Source organism: Lampetra planeri, chromosome 29 (genome assembly GCF_965212315.1).
Source record: "Lampetra planeri chromosome 29, kcLamPlan1.2.h2, whole genome shotgun sequence".
NCBI lineage: Eukaryota > Metazoa > Chordata > Hyperoartia > Petromyzontiformes > Petromyzontidae > Lampetra > Lampetra planeri.
In genome coordinates, this window is record NC_136135.1 from 494818 (window position 1) to 516139 (window position 21322).

Here is a 21322-nt window from a genome sequence, read left to right on the forward strand (position 1 = left end):
GCTGCGAGTCGTGCCAGTGAGTTGTTGTTTGTCAGCATCTCGAGAGACGTCTGTTGAGTTGTGACCACATCCAGCACGCGTCTTGCTCTGGCTGTAGCTCCTGCCGGAGTCACGCTGACTCCAGACTCCAGCCATGAGTCCCACGGCTGCCTGGTGGGGCTGGCTGCTGCTGCCTCCTCGTGCTCCCGGCGATTTTATTGGTCTCCTCTCCTCGCATCCAGTCTCACAGCTCACTCCACACTCCACGGCAGCTTCTCCCAGCCCTCGATTAGTCTCCCTCCTGCCTTGCACCAGTGGCGTCGCCATAGCCCTCCTAGCCAGCCGGTCTCTGTGCGAGTCCCTGGGTCTCTGTGGATCTATGCGTCTCTGTGCGAGTCTGGGTATTGATCCGAGTCTGTGGGTCTCTGAATCTCTGCAGCCCTTCCAACGCCACCGTCTGTGTCGCTTCTCATCGTTGTGCCCAAACCATCCGGGCCTGACCCCCTTCCAGAATCCTCCACGCTCCTTTCCCAGGGAGCTTCCTTGCGAGAGGCGACGCCCCGGGGTTGCGAGTCTCGTACCACGCGAGCGAGGCCACTCGCGCATCTTGTTTTGTTCCACTGCACAACCGAGCCGGGCAGCGCCGGGGCCTGTGCGACCCGGCCACGGCTCGGGGAGGTCGCCGCCATTGTTTTTTTTGTTCCGTGTGGTCTGGGTCGCGACGTGGGACTGTGGTTGACCCTGGCCCTGCTTGGCCCCAAGCTCGAAGCTAGATTGCGATGTATTATTACGAGGCGAGCGTATCGCGGTTTTGCTCCGACTCCGCTCGGCAAAATAGCCGGTTGTAAACCCTCCCGTACCGAGAGCGTGCCAGTGGACATGAGGGGTATTGCAGCCGAGTATCCGTGCCGCCGCGATGCCACTGTGATCGTGAACTGCCCCTCCAGTGCGGCTCGGTGGGGCACCTCCGGGTGGGTGAGTGCGGTGGGGTTCTGTGCCCCCCATCTTAAACAACAGTGCCCCCCCCCAGTTCAGGGGCGGCTCCTCCGGGGCCTGCCCGGTCGCCCGTGACGCACCGCGCTGCAGCTGCCGCGCAGCCACGGCGGCTGTCCCGATGCACGTGGCCTCGGAACGGCGGATTGCTATTGGCCAAGAGGATGTTTGAATCGACCAGTGACAATGCCCACGTCACGTGTAACCCGTTCGACGGCGCAACTCTCGCGTCTCGCGTTCTCAAGTTCATATCCCGACACACCCCGCGGCACACCCCGTGTCACACCCCGCTACACACCACACCACAGCCCGCCACACCCCACAGGGCTGGGGTGTTGGGGGGTGCGAGGGGGCGGTCGGGACGCGATTTGACGATGACGTCACACGGTGGTGGGTGTGAAGTATAATTACGGTGCTCACCCCAACACTCACTCTCACCCCAACACTCACCCTCACCCCAACACTCACTCTCACCCCAACACTCACCCTCACCCCAACACTCTCACCCAAACACCCCACCACTCACCCTAACACTCATCCTCACCCCAACACTCACCCCACCACTCACCCTCACCCCAACACTCACCCTCACCCCAACACTCTCAACCCAACACTCACCTTCACCCCAACACTCTCACCCCAACACTCTCACCCCAACACTCACCCCAACTCTCACCCTCACCCCAACACTCACCCTGACCCCAACACTCACCCCAACTCTCACCCCAACACTCACCCCAACACTCACCCTCACCCCAACACTCACCCCCATACTCGCACTCACACCGCAACACCGACACCCAACCTTCACACTGAACTCCTGACACCGACTCCACACTAACAAGTTGCTCAAGTTGATCCCAACCCTGCCATCAAATCTGACGAAGACGCCACCGCCTCACCTGTAAATGGGTACACTATGTAAATGAGCACGCTGCCTACAGACAAAATGGGTTCACCTTGTAAATGGGTACACTCTGTAAATGTGCGGTCGGCCTCGGCCACCTAATCTGAGGTCCTGCGGTTCGCTCAGGAATGGGGTCCCTGCCCCTTGTAGCGCCCCCCCCCCCCACTGATCCACATCCACCACCACCCCTCCCTCACCACGACCCCTTCCTCACCACCACCCCTCCCTCACCACCACCCCTCCCTCACCACCACCCCTCCCTCACCACCACCCCTCCCTCGCCACCACCCCTCCCTCACCACGACCCCTTCCTCACCACCACCCCTCCCTCACCACCCCCCCCCCCCCGTATGCCAGTGGCGAGTTGGCGGGGGCTCGTGGGTTGTCCTCGTGGCCTGGTGCGGCGTGTAATAGGTGCTCGCTAACAGCACTCGATCCAGCAATCTATGTAGGCTGCATGCGGGATGTGTGTGTGTGTGTGTGCCAATAATGTAATACTGTATTACCAATCAAACTATCGCCCACCAAATAATAAACCATCGACTAGTACCAACCAATAGCATTGGATATCAACACAGCTTGACGCGGCCGTCTGGTGACCCTGCACTTTATTGACAGCTGGCACACGGGCAGGGTTGGCAGGACTGCTGATGATGGTGGTGGTGATGGTGGTGATGGTGGTGGTGATGTTGGTGATGATGGTGGTGGTGATGATGGTGACGGTGGTGGTGGTGATGATGGTGATGATGGTGATGGTGACGGTGGTGATGATGGTGATCAGGGTTTAATTTCTCTGAGTCGCCGGTCGACTGGGGTATGCAGCAGGTGAGATGAAATGAAGACCTGATATTGTTGTTTCCGATGATGATGATGATGTTTGTGGCTATGACGTTCGTGATGACGTTAATGCTGATGATACTTGTGATGATGATGATGCTGTTGAGCATCACGTGAAGGCTGACTGTCTCGCCGTTCGCAAACGATGCCAGGAAGCGAGCGTTCACAAATTAAACGACACAAAGCGACTTAAACCAAAAGCATTTAAATACAAGGCGGCTTATACAGGGCTCGAGTTCTCACTGCTCCGGCACAGCCATTGCGACGACCGGTATACTGGACGTGGTGTGCCGAGTGCGTAGATATTCTCTGGGTCGCTGTAGGTGGACTGGGGGTCCACCAGCTGTCCGTGTTTACCAACCATCGGGTGCGTGCAGTGTGTGTGTGCAGTGGCTTGACGTGCGTACGAATGAAAAAAGACAACCACGGCCGTAGAACAAGGATATGTATTCTGGACGTGGTGTGCCGGGTGAAATTCAGCCCTGGACCGAAGGCACTTAAAGGGTGGGCGGAGGACACGGAGGCAGGGGATCGCCATGACGGTTTGGCAGTGTGGGGGGGGGTGGGGGGGGAGGGGGGAAGTGGGGGGCAGACCCCCCCCCCCCCCCGTGCCCCCTCTCTTGTTTGGCAATGTGGTTTTTTCCTCCGGTGATTGTCTCTGCTTAGTGGCACGAGGCCTGCGTCGCTCACCTGCACAGGTGAGGGGACAGGTGAGCGTACAGGTGAGCGTACAGGTGAGTGTACAGGTGAGTGTGCAGGTGAGCGTGCAGGTGAGCGTGCAGGTGAGTGTGTAGGTGAGCGTGTAGGTGAGCGTGCAGGTGAGTGTGTAGGTGAGTGTACAGGTGAGTGTGTAGGTGAGCGTACAGGTGAGCGTACAGGTGAGTGTACAGGTGAGCGTGCAGGTGAGCGTGCAGGTGAGCGTGCAGGTGAGCGTGCAGGTGAGTGTGTAGGTGAGTGTACAGGTGAGTGTGTAGGTGAGCGTACAGGTGAGCGTATAGGTGAGTGTACAGGTGAGCGTGCAGGTGAGCGTGCAGGTGAGCGTGTAGGTGAGTGTGTAGGTGAGCGTGCAGGTGAGCGTGCAGGTGAGTGTGTAGGTGAGTGTACAGGTGAGTGTGTAGGTGAGCGTGCAGGTGAGCGTACAGGTGAGGGTGCAGGTGAGCATACAGGTGAGTGTACAGCGTACAGGTGAGGGTGCAGGTGATGTGAGGAGCGGCTGGCGTTCTTAAAGGAGCTGCGAGGCAATTGACTACAAAACAAGCTGTGGATGACGATGTCAAATCGACCAATCGGATTGAGGGAGGAATCGGGCCAGCTCCGCAGGTGAGGCAGGTGAGTGGGCACACCAACTCCGTGCACAGGAGACAGGGGAGTCAGAAATAGGTGAGGAGTTGAGCAGTCAGGGAAAATGAAGGATGTGATGAGGTGAGTTTGGTGTGGATGAGGTGACGCTGGGATGATGGTGATGAGGAGGAGGCACTCACGTGGACGAATCAGGCGGTGGATTGAGCTGCACACACGCACACAGGTGTCACAGGTGTCACAGGTGTCATAGGTCACGGATAGCCATCACACCGACCTACACAGGGTGAGTGGACGAGTGGGTGGGTACGTGAATGGGTGAGTGAGTGGGTTAGCGATCGGGAAAATGGGTGAATGCGTTGATAAAGGAATGAATGTACGAGTGTGTGAGCAATTGAAAGGACCAGTGAGTGACTGAATCAATAATTGAATAAGTGAATGAATGAGCGAATGAATGTGTCAGTGAGTGAACTAAACATGAATTGGCGACTGAATAAGTGAATGGGTGAGTGCATGGGTGAGTGCGTGGGTGAGTGCGTGGGTGAGTGCATGGGTGAGTGAGCGTCACAACCAAGGCTCCTCACCTGGGATGAGGCTATCAGAGCGATCTCCACGGTGCCTGCACAGACGGTCACAAGATACAGTTACGCGCAGTCACACAGAGTCACAGTTACAGGAAGTGACGTGGACCCTCACAACTCCTCCTCCTCCTCACCAGGTGAGGGCCAGGGGAGCTCTCCCCTGGCCCTCGCCTGCTCAAGGGTCTCACCTGTCCTGCGGGAACCTGCAGCGGCAGTGTTTACCTGCACCCAGAGACAACGACACACACGCACACGTCAGTACTCGCGATTGTGTCTCGGTGCGCTCCAGCAGTGTGCATGTCTGTGCATATCTGGGTGTTGTGTGATGCTCGTGAATGCCGCTTCTGGGCAGTTGGAGGCAGTCGCCCTCCAACAACAACGGAGGGCGGAGGAGCGACGCTCACAATAACGAGCGGAGCACTGGGTGGCTAAAGCACAGAAAGTTGGCACAGTAGGGGGCACAGGTGGTGCATCAGCCAGTCATCTCGGTCAGTCGACCCGTGGCACCTGGGTCTGCCCCGTGACCTCCTGCCAGCGGGCGTTCGACACTTCACGTGGCCTCAAGGTGCACATAGCCTGGCACAAGCGTCGTGGTGACGTCACCGCCACTTAGTGTTGAATGGCGGTTGTTGTTGCGTGATACATTGCGTGTCTGATCTATGGGGAGCGGTAGTGGTCCTGGGCCTCCCCTAGGTCGACTCAGCCTCAAATTAGTAACTGGTGTCGATGTGTAAACATCTCCATTCGGGAGACAAAGGCGGCCGGGCGTAGCGCTGGCCACACACCCCCCGACTTCATAGGTGCTACTCTTTAACGGCACTTGCGCCACCAGTCTGTTGAGGCTACACGGGGGACCTTTGTCTGTGCACGCTGCGTGTGTGTGCGCGCTCACTGAACACGATGAGGAGTCCGGCCACGAAGAAGATGAAAGCGAGGGACAGCCCCCACTTACGCAGCGTCTCGTAGTCTGGGGGGGGGGGCAGGGCAGGGGGTGTTAGAGACGAGGCGCACAGCGGGGGGGGGGGGTCGGGTTGGAGGCGGAGGGCTCGGGGTTGGGTCCGGTTTAAGGTGCAGTGTGTCCTCGTGTTTGTGTTGGGCCACGTGGTATAGATTCATGTTGAGATTGTGTGTGTACACACATGTACCCGTGTGTGTGTCTGTGTGTACACACATATACCCGTGTGTGTACACACATGTACCCGTGTGTGTGTCTGTGTGTACACACATGTACCCGTGTGTGTGTACACACATGTACCCGTGTGTGTGTGTAAATACACATGTTCCCGTGTGTGTGTGTACACACATTCACCCATGTGTGTGGATGTACATTACATGTACGCGTGTGTGTGCATGTGTGTGTACAACGTGTGTGCATGTGTGTGTACAACGTGTGTGCATGTGTGTGTACAACGTGTGTGCATGTGTGTGTACAACGTGTGTGCATGTGAAAATTCGTATCCTCTCTTAGCAGCAGCCACTCACCATAAGTCAACTTATCGGGCTGTTTGGGATTTCCTGTAGGGAGGGAGGGAGGATGGAGGGAGAGAGAGAGAGGAGGGGGAGGGAGGGAGGCAGGTTTAGGAGGAGTTATCAAAGCACCGCAGGTCTGGACGTGGTGACCACGACTGTGATGATCCCGTCGACGGTTGCCATGACGATGATGGTGAAGAGAGCGCCATGGAGACGATGACAGATGGATGGAAGGATGGGCGGAGGGATGGGTGGAGGGTGTCATGGTACAAGTGATCGTGATGATGACAGTTGCCACGGTGATGCTGATGATGCTGATGATGGTGATGAAGCTGCCATCGCGGTACTGACTGATGGTGGTGGTGATGGTGGTTGTGGTGCTCGTGGTTGTGGTGCTGGTGATGCTTTGTGGTTGTTGGTGGTTGTTGCGCTGCTGCTTGTGGTGCTGGTGGTAATGGTGGTTGTGTTACAAGTGTTGCTGGTGGTATTGCTGTGGTGCTAGTGGTTGTGATGGTGGTGGTTTTGGTGGTTGTGGTGTTGCTGTGGTTGTGATAGTAGTGGTTGTGGTGCTGGTTGTGGTGGTGGTTGGAGTGGTAGTGGTCGTGGTTGTGGTTGGAGTGGTGGTGGTTGTGGTTGTGTTGCTGTGGTTGTGTTGCTGTGGTTGTGATGGTGGTGGTGGTTGTGGTGGTTGTGGTTGTGTTGCTCTGGTTGTGATGGTGGTTGTGGTTGAATTGGTGGTGGTTGTGGTTGCGTTGCTGTGGTTGTGTTGATGTGGTTGTGATGGTGGTGGTTGTGGTGGTGGTTGGAGTGGTGGTGGTTGTGGTTGTGTTGCTGCGGTTGTGATGGTGGTGGATGTGATGGTGGTGGTGGTTGTGGTCGTGTTGCTGTGGTTGTGATGGTGGTGGTGGTTGTGGTGGTGGTGGTTGTGTTTCTGTGGTTACCGTCCACGGACGTCGCGTCCTCGGCCACGGCGACTGAAACAGAGAGGGCAGCGCGTCACCACACAGCTCCCTCACCAGCTCCCTCACCAGCTCCCTCACCAGCTCCCTCACCAGCTCCCTCACCAGCTCCCTCACCAGCCTCCTCACCAGCCTCCTCACCAGCTCCCTCACCAGCTCCCTCACCAGCTCCCTCACCAGCTCCCTCAGCAGCTCCCTCACCAGCTCCCTCACCAGCTCCCTCACCAGCCTCATCACCAGCTCCCTCACCAGCTCCCTCACCAGCTCCCTCACCAGCCTCCTCACCAGCTCCCTCACCAGCTCCCTCACCAGCTCCCTCACCAGCTCCCTCCTCTACCCTCACCAGCCTCCTCACTGAATCCCTCACCATCTGCCTCACCAGTTCCCTCCTCTACCCTCACCAGCTCCCTCATTGTCTCACCAGCTCCAACTCCACTCCCTCACCGTCTCCCTCACCAGTGCGGGCAGGGAGAACGAGCGAACGAGCGATGTCCCAGACGCGGTATTTACTCTGCCGGCACCAGGGTGAGAGACAGGGCTGTCTAGAAGGGGAGGGAGAGCGGGTGCGTGAGCTGGTGAAGGGTGGAGGAGGGGGCTGGTGCGGAGGAGGGGGCTGGTGAGGGGGTGGGGGCTGGTGAGGAGGTGGGGGCTGGTGAGGGGGTGGGGGCTGGTGAGGAGGAGGGGGCTGGTGAGGAGGAGGGGGCTGGTGAGGAGGAGGGGGCTGGTGAGGGGGTGGGGGCTGGTGACCTCCCGTCCCCCACGTCACCCGTAGAGTAAATATTGACATGAAAACAGCTCCCGCACACAAAGCCAAAGATCCCTCGTGTAGCCTTAACAGACTGTTTGGGCAAGTGCTGTTAGTGGGTGGCTATGAAGGCCAGCACGGCACGCGAGGGGGTGGGTGGCCACCACCACGCTGGGCCCTCTTTGTCTGCTGATGTTTACAATTGGCATCAGGTGCTCATTTGAGGCTGAGTCGACCTGAAATCACATTGGAGTTCTGCAAGCCTCTCCTCATCGCGCTTGGCAAGGGGATGTTGAATAACCCTTGCCAGGATCTTTCCTGGCCTCACACTTCGGAGGGATTTGCCCTGATAGTTAGAATCAGTGTGGCCCCCCTTATAAACATGCAAACCCCACCAAGGCATCCTTCCAAACCTTTGGAACCCAACCTGATGTCATGTAGGGCAGCCTGTATGTAAATGCCACCCTCTCTCACCAGTTCACTTGGGAGGTCGGCTCTGCTCAGTGCTTTACCTGGTCTCATGCTCTGGATCACCTTCGCAATTCGTCAACTGATGTCACATCACGCAGCTACTCACAGGGGGTGGCTACTTCCTCCAATCTGAGGCACGCAGCCACCCGGCAGGCTCAATCCCCCGTTGCCTCGTGATGTTATCTGAGCTGAGGGGGTTCCCCTCCTCCAAGACCTCACAGAAATCCTCAGCAAACCTGAAAATATTGTCCCTTGTGGTCAGAGATAAGATCACCGCTCTTTCCCTTGAGGACAGTAATAGATGTGGCGCTGCAAGTTACTTTTGTATGGAATTAAAGAGTGAGTTGTGATCGCTACTGAGGCAGTTTCCATAGCCTCGGCAAACCCGCGACCTCCACTCATCCGTGCAGCGCCACACAGCTTTCCGAACCTCTGAGTGAAGGCTGCCGCGAGCTTCCTCAACCTATGACGTGGGATTGAGGAGCCAGGGTCTCTGGGGGAGGGTCTGGACCGTGTTCCCAAATGCCGTCATTGCTGCTGCATGAGCCACAGTCCTGAACCTCAATTCATCCTCAGCATCAGGAGGGGGGGGGGGGTGATGGCAACCCCTGCTGCAAGCGATGATGACATTCTCGCTTGCAACCTTCATCAGCGAGCCGAGACCAGGCCATTGTGGGTTTGAATGGGGTCCTAGATGGGCACCCACCACCGCAGTGGAAGAATGGCAGGCGCCTCTTACAGATGACTGTGGGCATGCCAGCTCCACGGTAGGTCCTGGCGTCAAGGGCATGGGCTTGCATCCGTTGTTCCGTCAATGTATCGTGGCACACACTGACACTGGCACGCCATCACACATGACAACCACCACGGCGCTTGTGCCTGGCTAGGTGAATCTTGACACGCACTCACCACACACACTCCCTCACCTGTCAGCCCCAACGCGAACACGCAGATGGCGGCGAGAACGTGCATGGTTCTAGAGTCAGACGGAGAGGGGAGAGAGAGGCAGCGTGTTGAAGTGTGAGTGGCAGCGTGGTGTTGGCGTGCGAGTGTGAGAACGTGTGTTGAGGTGTGAGTGATGTGTGACAGTGCGTGTGTGTGTGTGCGTCACCGCCACTTAGTGGCGAATGGCGGTTGTTGTGTGCCAGTGAGTGTGTGCGAGTGTGTGTGTGCGAGTGAGTGTGTGTGCGTGTGTGTGCGAGTGAGTGCGTGTGTGTGCGAGTGAATGTGTGTGCGAGTGAGTGTGTGTGCGCGAGTGAGTGTGTGTGCCTGTGTGTGCGAGTGTGTGTGCGAGTGCGTGTGTGTGCGAGTGAGTGTGTGTGCGTGTGTGTGCGAGTGAGTGCGTGTGTGCGAGTGAATGTGTGTGCGAGTGAGTGTGTGTGCGAGTGAGTGTGTGTGCGAGTGCGTGTGTGTGCGAGTGAGTGTGTGTGCGTGTGTGTGCGCGTGTGTGTACGAGTGAGTGTGTGCGTGTGCGAGTGAGTGTATGTGCGTGTGTGTGCGAGTGAATGTGTGTGCGAGTGAGTGTGTGTGTGCGAGTGAGTGTGTGTGCGAGTGAGTGTGTGTGCGTGTGTGTGCGAGTGTGTGTGCGAGTGTGTGTGCGAGTGAGTGTGTGTGCATGTGTGTGCGAGTGAATGTGTGTGCGAGTGAGTGTGTGAGTGTGTGCGAGTGAGTGTGTGTGCGTGTGTGTGCGAGTGAGTGTGTGTGTGTGCGAGTGAGTGTGTGTATCGAGGTGGGTTGTGGTGGTGTCACGGTTAGCGCGCTGCGCTACGAACCCAGCGACCCAAGTTTGATTCCGGCTCACAGTCAGCACCGGTGATGATTATCAAAACCGATCCTGGGCCTCCCCTAGGTCGACTCAGCCTCAAATGAGTGTGATGCGTAAACATCGACACTTTGGAGACAAAGGCGGCCGGGCGTGGTGCTGGCCACCCATCCCCTCGTGTGCCGTGCCGGCATCCATTGGTGCTCGCTAACAGCACTTGCCCCTACAGTCTGTTAAGGCGACACGGGGATCTTTGTTTTGTTGAGGTGACATGTGACTGTGTGTGTGTGTTGATATGTTCACGTGTTGGGGTTGGTGGAATGTGGCGTAGTGGTTCACGTGCTGCAGGGAACAATTCCCGGCCACGGCCAACATCAGTGGCGATTTATATTTGAACCGATCCTGGGCTTCCCCAAGATCGATTCAGCCATACATGGCGACGTGATGGAGTGTGAAAAATATCAGCACTGGGGAGACAAAGGCGGCCAGGCGAGGCGCTGGCCACACCACCTCCTCGTGTGCCTTAATAGCACTTGCCTCTACAGCCTCTTAAAGGCTACATTGGAGATATTGTCTTTTGTGTGTCAGGGAGTGGCGAGTGAATGGGTGTGGTGTGTGTGGGGGCACGTTGGGATGTATGAATGCTCGATGGTGTGTGTGTTACACGTGGTGTGTGTGTGTGTTTTACACGTGGTGTGTGTGTGTTACACGTGGTGTGTGTGTGTGGTACACGTGGTGTGTGTGTGTGGTACACATGGTGTGTGTGTGTGGTACACGTGGTGTGTGTGTGTGTGGTACACGTGGTGTGTGTGTGTTACACGTGGTGTGTGTGTGTGGTACACGTGGTGTGTGTGTGGTACACGTGGTGTGTGTGTGTGTGGTACACGTGGTGTGTGTGTGTTACACGTGGTGTGTGTGTGGTACACGTGGTGTGTGTGTGGTACACGTGGTGTGTGTGTGGAATGGGGAGCGGTAGTATAGCGGTTAGCGCGCTGCGCTATGAACCTGGCGACCCGGGTTCGATTCCCGCTCACGGCTAACACCAGTGACGATTATCTGAACCGGTCCTGGGCCTCCCCTAGGTCGACTCAGCCTCAAATGAGTACCTGATGCAGTGTAAACATTGACACTAGGGAGACAAAGGCGGTCGGGCGTGGTGCTGGCCACCCACCCCCTTGTGTACCGTTCCGGCCTTCATAGGTGCTCGTTAACAGCACTTGCCCCTACAGTCTGTTAAGGCTATATGGGGGATCTTTGTCTATCTTTGTGTGTGGTACACGTGGTGTGTGTGTTACACGTGGTGTGTGTGTGTGTTACACGTGGTGTGTGTGTGTGTGGTACACGTGGTGTGTGTGTGATACACGTGGTGTGTGTGTTACACGTGGTGTGTGTGTTACACGTGGTGTGTGTGTGTGTGGTACACGTGGTGTGTGTGTGTGTTACACGTGGTGTGTGTGGTACACGTGGTGTGTGTGTGTTACACGTGGTGTGTGTGTGGTACACGTGGTGTGTGTGTGGTACACGTGGTGTGTGTGTGGTACACGTGGTGTGTGTGTGTTACACGTGGTGTGTGTGATACACGTGGTGTGTGTGATACACGTGGTGTGTGTGATACACGTGGTGTGTGTGATACACGTGGTGTGTGTGTGGTACACGTGGTGTGTGTGTGTGGTACACGTGGTGTGTGTGTGTGGTACACGTGGTGTGTGTGTGGTACACGTGGTGTGTGTGTGTGTTACACGTGGTGTGTGTGGTACACGTGGTGTGTGTGTGTGGTACACGTGGTGTGTGTGTGTGGTACACGTGGTGTGTGTGTGTGGTACACGTGGTGTGTGTGTGTGGTACACGTGGTGTGTGTGTGTGTGGTACACGTGGTGTGTGTGTGTGGTACACGTGGTGTGTGTGTGTGGTACACGTGGTGTGTGTGTGTGGTACACGTGGTGTGTGTGTGTGGTACACGTGGTGTGTGTGGTACACGTGGTGTGTGTGTGTGTGGTACACGTGGTGTGTGTGTGTGTGGTACACGTGGTGTGTGTGTGTGTGGTACACGTGGTGTCTGTGTGTGTGGTACACGTGGTGTCTGTGTGTGTGTGTGTGTGGTACACGTGGTGTGTGTGTGTGTGTGGTACACGTGGTGTGTGTGTGTGGTACACGTGGTGTGTGTGTGTGGTACACGTGGTGTGTGTGTGTGTGTGTGGTACACGTGGTGTGTGTGTGTGTGGTACACGTGGTGTGTGTGTGTGGTACACGTGGTGTGTGTGTGGTACACGTGGTGTGTGTGTGTGGTACACGTGGTGTGTGTGGGTGTGTGTTACACGTGGTGTGTGTGTGTTACACGTGGTGTGTGTGTGGTACACGTGGTGTGTGTGGTATACGTGGTGTGTGTGTGTGGTATACGTGGTGTGAGGGTGTGTGTTACACGTGGTGTGTGTGTGGTATACGTGGTGTGTGTGTGTGTGGTACACGTGGTGTCTGTGTGTGTGTTACACGTGGTGTGTGTTGTATACGTGGTGTGTGTGTGTTACACGTGGTGTGTGTGTGTGGTACACGTGGTGTGTGTGTGTGGTACACGTGGTGTCTGTGTGTGTGGTACACGTGGTGTGTGTGTGTGGTACACGTGGTGTGTGTGTGTGGTACACGTGGTGTGTGTGTGTGGTACACGTGGTGTGTGTGTGTGGTACACGTGGTGTGTGTGTGTGTGGTACACGTGGTGTGTGTGTGTGTGGTACACGTGGTGTGTGTGTGTGGTACACGTGGTGTGTGTGTGTGGTACACGTGGTGTGTGTGTGTGGTACACGTGGTGTGTGTGTGTGGTACACGTGGTGTGTGTGTGTGGTACACGTGGTGTGTGTGTGTGGTACACGTGGTGTGTGTGTGTGGTACACGTGGTGTGTGTGTGTGGTACACGTGGTGTGTGTATGTGGTACACGTGGTGTGTGTGTGTTACACGTGGTGTGTGTGTGTGTGTGGTACACGTGGTGTGTGTGTGTGGTACACGTGGTGTCTGTGTGTGTGGTGTCACGTTTCTCGTGCAGTCCCCCCACCCCACTTCTCGCTCTTTCGCAATTCCCCCTCTCTGCCCCCACTCGATTGTCCACGCGGTTGGGGCGCGGGAGGGTGGTGGTGGTGGGGGTTAGGGAGGTGGTGATAGTGGTGGTGAAAGAGAATGGTGAGTGGTGGTGGTGGTGGTGGTGGTGGTGAAGGAGAGTGGTGGGTGGTGGTGATGGTGGTGAAGGAGAGTGGTGGGTGGTGGTGGTGAAGGAGAGTGGTGGGTGGGTGGTGTAGTGGTTAAGGAGAGTGGTGGGTGGTGGTGGTGGTGGTGAAGGAAAGTGGTGGGTGGTTGTGGTGAAGGAGAGTGGTGGGTGGTGGTGGTGAAGGAGAGTGGTGGGTGGTGGTGGTGAAGGAGAGTGGTGGGTGGTGGTGGTGAAGGAGAGTGGTGGGTGAGTGGTGTAGTGGTTAAGGAGAGTGGTGGGTGGTGGTGGTGGTGGTGAAGGAAAGTGGTGGGTGGTTGTGGTGAAGGAGAGTGGTGGGTGGTGGTGGTGAAGGAGAGTGGTGGTGGTGGTGGTGGTGGTGGTGAAGGAGAGTGGTGGTGGTGAAGGAGAGTGGTGGTGGTGGTGGTGAAGGAGGGTGGTGGTGGTGAAGGAGAGTGGTGGTGGTGAAGGAGAGTGGTGGTGGTGGTGGTGAAGGAGGGTGGTGGTGGTGGTGGTGGTGAAGGAGAGTGGTGGTGGTGGTGAAGGAGAGTGGTGGTGAAGGAGAGTGGTGGTGGTGGTGGTGGTGATGGTGAAGGAGAGTGGTGGTGGTGGTGAAGGAGAGTGGTGGTGGTGAAGGAGAGTGGTGGTGGTGGTGGTGGTGGTGAAGGAGAGTGGTGGTGGTGAAGGAGAGTGGTGGTGGTGGTGGTGAAGGAGGGTGGTGGTGGTGAAGGAGAGTGGTGGTGGTGGTGGTGGTGAAGGAGAGTGGTGGTGGTGAAGGAGAGTGGTGGTGGTGGTGGTGAAGGAGGGTGGTGGTGGTGGTGGTGGTGAAGGAGAGTGGTGGTGGTGGTGAAGGAGAGTGGTGGTGGTGAAGGAGAGTGGTGGTGGTGGTGGTGGTGAAGGAGGGTGGTGGTGGTGGTGGTGAAGGAGAGTGGTGGTGAAGGAGGGTGGTGGTGGTGAAGGAGAGTGGTGGTGGTGGCGAGGGACAGTGAGTGGAGGGTGGATCACTCGAAATCATCCTTGGCAGTGAATCTCGTCTCTCCGTGTGCCGAGTCCACCACCACCATCACCACTATCATTGTCATCAGCAGAATCAAGATCATTGCTATAATCATCAGCAGCAACAACAATACAGTATGCTGATTCTGCTGATCATGGCAATTATTGATCAATGTGTTGAGTTTGTGTCTCGTAATTCTATGATTTATGCTGCGCCTAATGATGCTGCCACTGATGATGATGCTGCTGATGATGATGCTGCTGCTGATGATGATGATGATACCGCCGCCGCTGCTGATGATAATGAGCCGTGGCTTGCCCCGCGATTGAGGGTGTGGGGCAATGCGCGGATCGCGACAGTAAAATGAACCTCGGCTCAAAATAACACAGCGACGCCCCGGGACAGACACACACAGAGACAAAGATCCCCCGTCTAGCCTCTGACGGATTTTTGGGGCAAGGGCTGCTCGCGAGGATGACCTTTGAAGGCCAAGGTGGCGCACGAGGAGGATTGTGTCGCCAGCGACACGCCCCGGCCGCCTTTGTCTCCCCAGTGCCGACATTTGTTATTTACATTCTGCTACAGGTACTCGTATGGGGCTGAGTAGATGCAGGGGAGGTCCAGGACTGGTTCAGATGTCCGTCACTCTTGTTTGGTCGTGAACGACCTCTGGCTGCCCGGTCCGGAGCGCAACGCGTTAACTACTGCGCAACTGCTCCCCAAACGCACACGGACATACACGTTCACACAATGTGCACCGACCAGTGCGATGAAGTATGGTGAAACAAACACAACGCATCGCTCGACATGGTGCGGGCCCCTTGAGCTGCTTGGGGCTCCTTGAGCTACTTGGGTCATTAGGATGTTGCTTGGTTTGCTGCCAACAACAATACTGGAATAAGAACGTACAAAATGAGTGGCTCGATCTTGATTTGAAGCTTTCGTGACTGCAGGAATCCATCCTCTCTGGTTCTTTCGGTAAAGTCACGTGGGGGCCGCTCTCATCCTATCTTACAGTTACATGCTAATCTCTCACATTAACATCATGCTAATCTCTCACATTAACATCATGCTAATCTCTCACATTAACATCATGCTAATCTCTCACATTAACATAGCCAATTCCGTGCCCTCGTCGAGGAGGCCGCTCTCCTATCTTACAGCTACACGCTAATTTCTCACATGAACATCACTAGCCCCGGCCACTTCTTTATGACCCTTGGGCTACACCCATTTCAAACTTTTTAAAACAGTCTGCCTCAGCAGCAGACCATGCTTTCCCACCTAATGAGGGACGCTTGTGTTGCGCCCGAATCGTCGTGATTTATTTTACTTTAAACTTACTTAACTTTACCGAAAGAGCCAAAGAGTGGCGAGGAGGAGGAGGAACCACAGACGAGCGGGAAGGCAGCAGCGGCAGCCACGCGGTGAGTGGCCATCCCCCCCCCCCCCGAGCTGTCGTCCTCCATGTATCCACGTGTTATGGGCCAATGAATACGTGTTTACATGTGGGAGGAAATGGAGGCAACGCTCTCTGATACAGACGGAACGGGTGGAGTCCACACTGTGCGGTAGTGCCTCCTCGTGGCGAGCCAGGGGTACGGCTCCTCGTCGCCGCTCGCGAGAAGGGAGTTCGACGGCAACATCTTTGTGTGATCCACCAACGCTCGCAGCCGCGTGCTGCGTAGCCATCGCCACCACCACCACAATGTCCACAGACAGCACCACAACCATCGCCACCACCACCACAATGTCCACAACAATCGCCGCTTGCTTGCAGATCTCCGTCGGGAGCTCGGCTGATTCACGGGGCCAGATTTTAATCTTCCAGCAATAACGAGGATCCCAAGCATTCGGCCGATGTGTGGAACATGTATTTCTGGGCCAGCGCAGGGAGCCAACAACGCGCGGCCTTGGCCAGGACAAAGTCCGCACGCGGGCAGGCTGCGGTGGCTGGGGCCATTGCTGGGGGGGGTGGTGGGGGGGAGGTGGGGGGGGGGAGTTGGGGCTGGTGGGGGGGAGGTGGGGGGAGGTAGGGAGCTGGTGGGGGGAGGTGGGGGGGGAGGTGGGGGCTGGTGGGGGCTGGTGGGGGCAGGTGGGGGGCTGGTGGGGGCAGGTGGGGGGCTGGTGGGGGCAGGTGGGGTGTAGGTGGGGGGCTGGTGGGGGGAGGTGGGGGGCTGGTGGGGGGAGGTTGGGGGCTGGTGGGGGGTAGGTGGGGGGCTGGTGGGGGGAGGGTGGGGGGAGGTGGGGGGGCTTGTGGGGGGAGGTGGGGGCTGGTGGGGGAGTGGAGACCGGATTGGCACCGCGAGGCGGATCGAGGAGCGCGTGGATGTCGGTAGCGCGCGCAAGTTGGTGACGTCACTCGGCGTGAAGAAAGCGAAGTGATCGTGGTGATTGTTAACACTCAACTCAAGACGTTCGTCAATAAAACTGTGGCCAGGAGAGTAGATCGATGTCATGGACAACATTTCAGGCCATGGCCCTTCGTTTCGGGCCATGGACTGTGAAGAAGGACCATTGCCCGAAACGTCGCCTATCATATACATTATTTTGTCTTTGAAGCCAGGCCGCCTTTGTCTTCCTAGTGGCGATGTTTACACACCGCACTAGGTACTCATTTGAGGCTGAGGCGACCTGGGGGAGGCCCCACACCTGTTTAGATAATCGTCACTGGTGTTAGCCGTGAGCGGGAATTGAACCCGGATGGTCGGGTTCGTAGTGCAGCGCGCTAACCACTGCACTACCGCTCCCCACACACACACAGAAGAAGTTGAACACACACACACGTGTGTGTGTGTGTTCAACTTCTTTCGCACCGTGCGTAGCCAACCGTGTTAATCGGAAGGGCGGGGGAAGGGCAACAAGCTAAACACAAAAAGCTGTTTTTTGTGTGTTTAGTTTAGAACCGGTTCAGATAATCGTCACTGGAGTTGGGCGTGAGCGGGATTCGAACCCAGGTGGCCGGGTCCACACACGCGCGGTGTCAAGAGCCATGGCGAGGGTGACAGCCCAGCAAGCGGGAACGCGTCCGAGCGGAACGGCCACGGAGATGGAGCGATGAAGTGACGCGTGCGCGGCGTGCGCGGCGGGCGCTGGGTGGATTATCATCGTTGGCGACGGCGTGCGGAGGAGGCCTTTGTCCCAACAGTGAAGCCATCATGGCAGCAGCAGCAGCAACTGATGATGCTGAAGACTGCAGGATGTTTTAATAAAACATTGTGCACAGTCGCAATTGGATGTGCGCGGCTTCTGCGCGACGCTCCCGACTGTGCGGGAAATTGGCATCTGTGTCCGGGCGGCAGGAATTGATTTGTACCGAGCGCTGTGACCGGTATCGTGCTGAACTTTATCCCAGCAAACGGCTCGGTATTGACAACAGACCCAGTGGTGACTGAGAAACGTGGTCCTGGTTTGCGCCACTGTGGACGAGGTGGCGGCCCCACTTCAGAGTCGGGCCTGCCCATACACACTCGCGAGTCAAAGGTCACGGCCGCATCGCTGACAATGAAACGTTGAATCGCAAAATGTGTCATGAAACGTAACAGTGTCAAACGTGCCCGCTGTTCACAACGCGTTCGAGTGCGGGTGACAGTGTGCGCTGAGGCTGCTGTGTCCGCGCTGGGCCGCAAATCTGACGTGCGGGGGTTTTGGGGGTGGATCGGAGGGGCTGGTGGTGGTGGGGGGGGAGGTCATTGAGGTCACGCCGTGACGCGAGGCCAGACCCGGGAAATTCAGCCTCCAGCCCGAGCGGACTGCCCAGCCGCAGTTGACACAACAGCCGCGGCGCCAGTTCACACCAGAGTCGTGAGGCGCTCGTGGGCGGCACAGACACCCGCGCCTCGCAGCAAGGAGCCCCCCTCCCTCCCTCACTCCCCCCGACGCTGAGTTCGACTACCGACTGGGGCGCCTTCCTGAGTGGCGCGTGGAGTTTGGATGTTTTCTCCCTCTGCTCTGTTGAGTGTGAGCGAGAGTAGTTTGTATTCTCTCCCCCTGTCCTGCGAGGGGGTTTCTCCGGGTTCACCGGTTCCCTCCCATAGCTAAAACAAAACCAAACACGATGTAACTGAACTTGGCCAAACCACATCCCCAAAATTGAAACAAAAAAGCCACCAATTACTCAGCTGGGGACCACACCCAACAGCAGCAGCAGCAGTAACATCGCCTCCCCCCCACCGCGAAAACCCGGCAGGACCCTCCTCAAAAAGAGTCTTGAGACTCAGGAAGGCCTTCCTGGGTATACTAGTACAGTACAACAATAATAATATATTAGAGAACAGATAATGGAGTTCCGCCACAGAGTGCTGAAGGCAAAACCCTTCAGGAGTCATCGACGTGGTGGGAGCGATGCTGCCAGATTATCTCCAGACGATGGTGGGCACGGCATGGCTGGCTGGCACTCAAAGACAAAGACTCTTCGTATAGTCTTAAACAGACTGTAGGGGCACGGCACACGAGGGGGTGGGTAGCCAGCACCACGCCCGGCCACCTTTGTCTCCCGAGTGGCGATGTTTACACACGGCACCAAGTACTCATTTGAGGCTGAGTCGACCTAGGGGAGGCGCAGGATCTGTTCAGATAATCGTCACTGCTTTTGGCAGTGGACGGGAATCGAACTCGGGTCGCCGGGCTTGTAGCCGAGCCGTGCTAACCGCTGCGCCACCGCTCCCCACATTCACGTACAAACACACGGACACAGGCAGACACGATAACAGCCACACAAGGGCACGCGCAGTTACAAAGTTACACAGTCACACAGTCACACAATCACACAGCCACCACGCAGCCACAACAAATACAAGGACCCGCCGTGTCGCCTACAGCTGCACATGGGACAAGTGCAGACAAGACAAATACACGCAACAAAGATCCCCCGTATGGCCTTGACAGAATGTTGGGGCAAGTGCTGTTAGCGAGCACCTATGAAGGCCGTAAGGGGCAGCAACACACACAGTCACACGTACAGTCTCACACACACAGTTACACAATGATAAAGATCTCCTGTGTAGCCAATGCAGAAAGTGGGGGGAAGCGCTGTAAGACACAGCCACGTGGTCACGCGCAGTCTTTCACACAAAGACAAAGATCCCCCGTATAGCCCACGTAGAATGTAGGGAGAGAGTAACGTGAGCGAGCACAGGAGTGGGTGGTGTGGCGAGCACCACGCCCCATCGCCTTTGTCTCCCCAGCGCCGATGTTTACACGCCGCACCCGTTATTCAGGGCCGAGTGTACCTAGGAAAGGTCCGGTCGGGACCCTTTGTGAAAAATATCACTTCGCTACAAAGGCAAAGCCCACCCATGTAGTCTGCACAGAATGTCGGGGCACGTGCTGTGGGCGCGCCATACACGCGGAGTGACACACACGGCCGCACGGGGAGGTGGTGGTGTGGCGATGTAGGGTGTGGAGTGACGGTGTCACGCCTGAACACGCCACGACAAGACCAGGGTGACAGAATGTCACGGACCTCACAGCGACACGCAAACCAAGTAAAACATCAGACGCGTCAGCAGAACCATCACCATCATCAGTAGAACCATCAGCAGCAGTAGCAGCATGGCTCGTGAGCCGCGTTCAGGGTTAGGACGAGCACCGCCGTCTTTGTGTCCCTGACTTCCCTATATCAGGGTTCGCACGCGCCTCAAGCTTAACGCGGCTCATCAGCGAGACAGCAGCTGCTGCTGATGATGAGTATGGCCCCTATGGGGTTCGCGTCGACCCAAACCCCGACTCTCCCGACTCCGCGTGCCCTTCACCCACATCTAACGGCCCCTCTCTCCACCCCCTGGGCTCCCTCTCAAATCCCCGGGATGTGGTGGCGGGGACTAACACCAACCCCTCGTGGCTCACCAGGCGAGGAGGAGGTCGACGAGGAGGAGGAGGTGGCGTTGAGGAGCTCGTGGGTGTCGATCCGAGCGAGGCTGCCTCTCGAAGTGCGCACTCCCCTTGCTGCTGCTGCTGCTCTCCCCTCCCACTGCCTCCTCCCCCTCCCGTCCCCTCCCCGGCTCCACCAGCCCAGCTCCCGCCTCCCCTGGTTCGGACCGTGTGGCCCATGTGCATGTTGGACTTCTTTCGCACCGTACGTAGCCAACCGCGCTCATCAGAGGTGCGGGGGGAGGACAACAAACTAACACACACAAAGCAGTTCTACAGAAAAAAGTTTTCAATCGAGATTTAAAAGTGCATAGCTTCAGTGGCTTCCTAATATCGGGAGGAAGAACGTTCCAGACGGCCGGAGAAGCGCATCTGAAAGTGCCGCGCGATGCGGTGCCCTCTTTGTTCGATTGACGTCGCGGAATCAATTGTGATACTTTACCCGCACGGCCGCCTTTGTCTTCCCAGTGCTAATGGTCACTCGCTGCCGTACACGAAGGGACTAATGTCTCGTGTCCCTTGGTGTGCGTTAGTGTGTATGAGTGAGTAAACATCACCCCTGGGGAGACAAAGGCGGCCGGGCACTGTCCTGCCCTCCCTCCCCCCACCGTGTGCCATGCCGGTCGTCATCGGGGCTCGCTAGCAGCACTTTCCCCGACAGTCTGTTCAAGTAAGTGAGGCTGTCAGTGTATCAGCATTGTTGACTCACTCGCTGCCGCCTTTGTCTCTCTGAGCGGTCTCGAGTCGACGAAAGGGAGGCCGCAGCCACAGCTGTGGGCGGGGGTCTGTTTTGTTTTGCTGAAGAGGATGTGGGGGAGTGGGGGGTAGCGAGGGGAGGGGCTGTGGGGGGAGGGGAGGGGCTGGGAGTGGAGGGAGGGAGAGGCCGTGCCCAGCGATGGTTGTGGGCGCCGAGGGAGGGGGAGGCGGAGAGGGGGGAGGCGGATTTGGCAGTAGTCGAGTATGGGGGGGGGGTGTAGTGGATTTGGGAGGCTTTCAGTGACGTGGAGGTATGTGTGAGATGGCGGGAGCTGGGATGTGGTATGTTTGGGGGCTAAGGGGGTATGCTGGGGTAGAGAGGGGGTAGGGGTACTGAGAGGGTGGCTGCATGCACAGGGGGTGTGCAGAGGCCAGCATCGCCATCACCATGAGCCGTGATCAATGCATCGGTGGTGGTGACGAGCAAACAGAAAGGAGACGAAAACAAGTTGAAAAGACAAATCGAATCGCGTTCCCTGAATCGCGATAATTAATCGACGAACC

The 21322-nt window shown here is 57.1% G+C and overlaps 1 protein-coding gene across 1 annotated transcript; it reads right to left on the reverse strand.

Moving 5' to 3' along the window:
- Positions 1-2470: 2470 nt before the first annotated feature.
- On the reverse strand, positions 2471-20161 carry LOC144728530 (sodium/potassium-transporting ATPase subunit gamma-like). The gene is made up of 9 exons (XM_078608023.1): positions 20039-20161; positions 9168-9217; positions 7008-7040; positions 6079-6111; positions 5489-5563; positions 4785-4818; positions 4600-4634; positions 4198-4223; positions 2471-3406 (listed from the first exon to the last, which is right to left on the reverse strand). Exons 2-8 carry the CDS (start codon positions 9211-9213, stop codon positions 4207-4209), a joined length of 273 nt encoding a protein of 90 aa, XP_078464149.1. The 5' UTR covers positions 9214-9217; positions 20039-20161; the 3' UTR covers positions 2471-3406; positions 4198-4206.
- Between the last annotated feature and the right edge of the window lie 1161 nt (positions 20162-21322).

Bases quoted from the DNA above. Each gene is read 5' to 3' on its own strand.
- LOC144728530 (XM_078608023.1), bottom strand. From the start codon at position 9,213: ATGCACGTTCTCGCCGCCATCTGCGTGTTCGCGTTGGGGCTGACAG. The intron at 7,041-9,167 runs GTGAGGGAGTGT...TCTCTGTTTCAG, and splicing joins GTTCGCGTTGGGGCTGACAG to TCGCCGTGGCCGAGGACGCG. The intron at 6,112-7,007 runs GTAACCACAGAA...CCCTCCCTACAG, and splicing joins GGACGCGACGTCCGTGGACG to GAAATCCCAAACAGCCCGAT.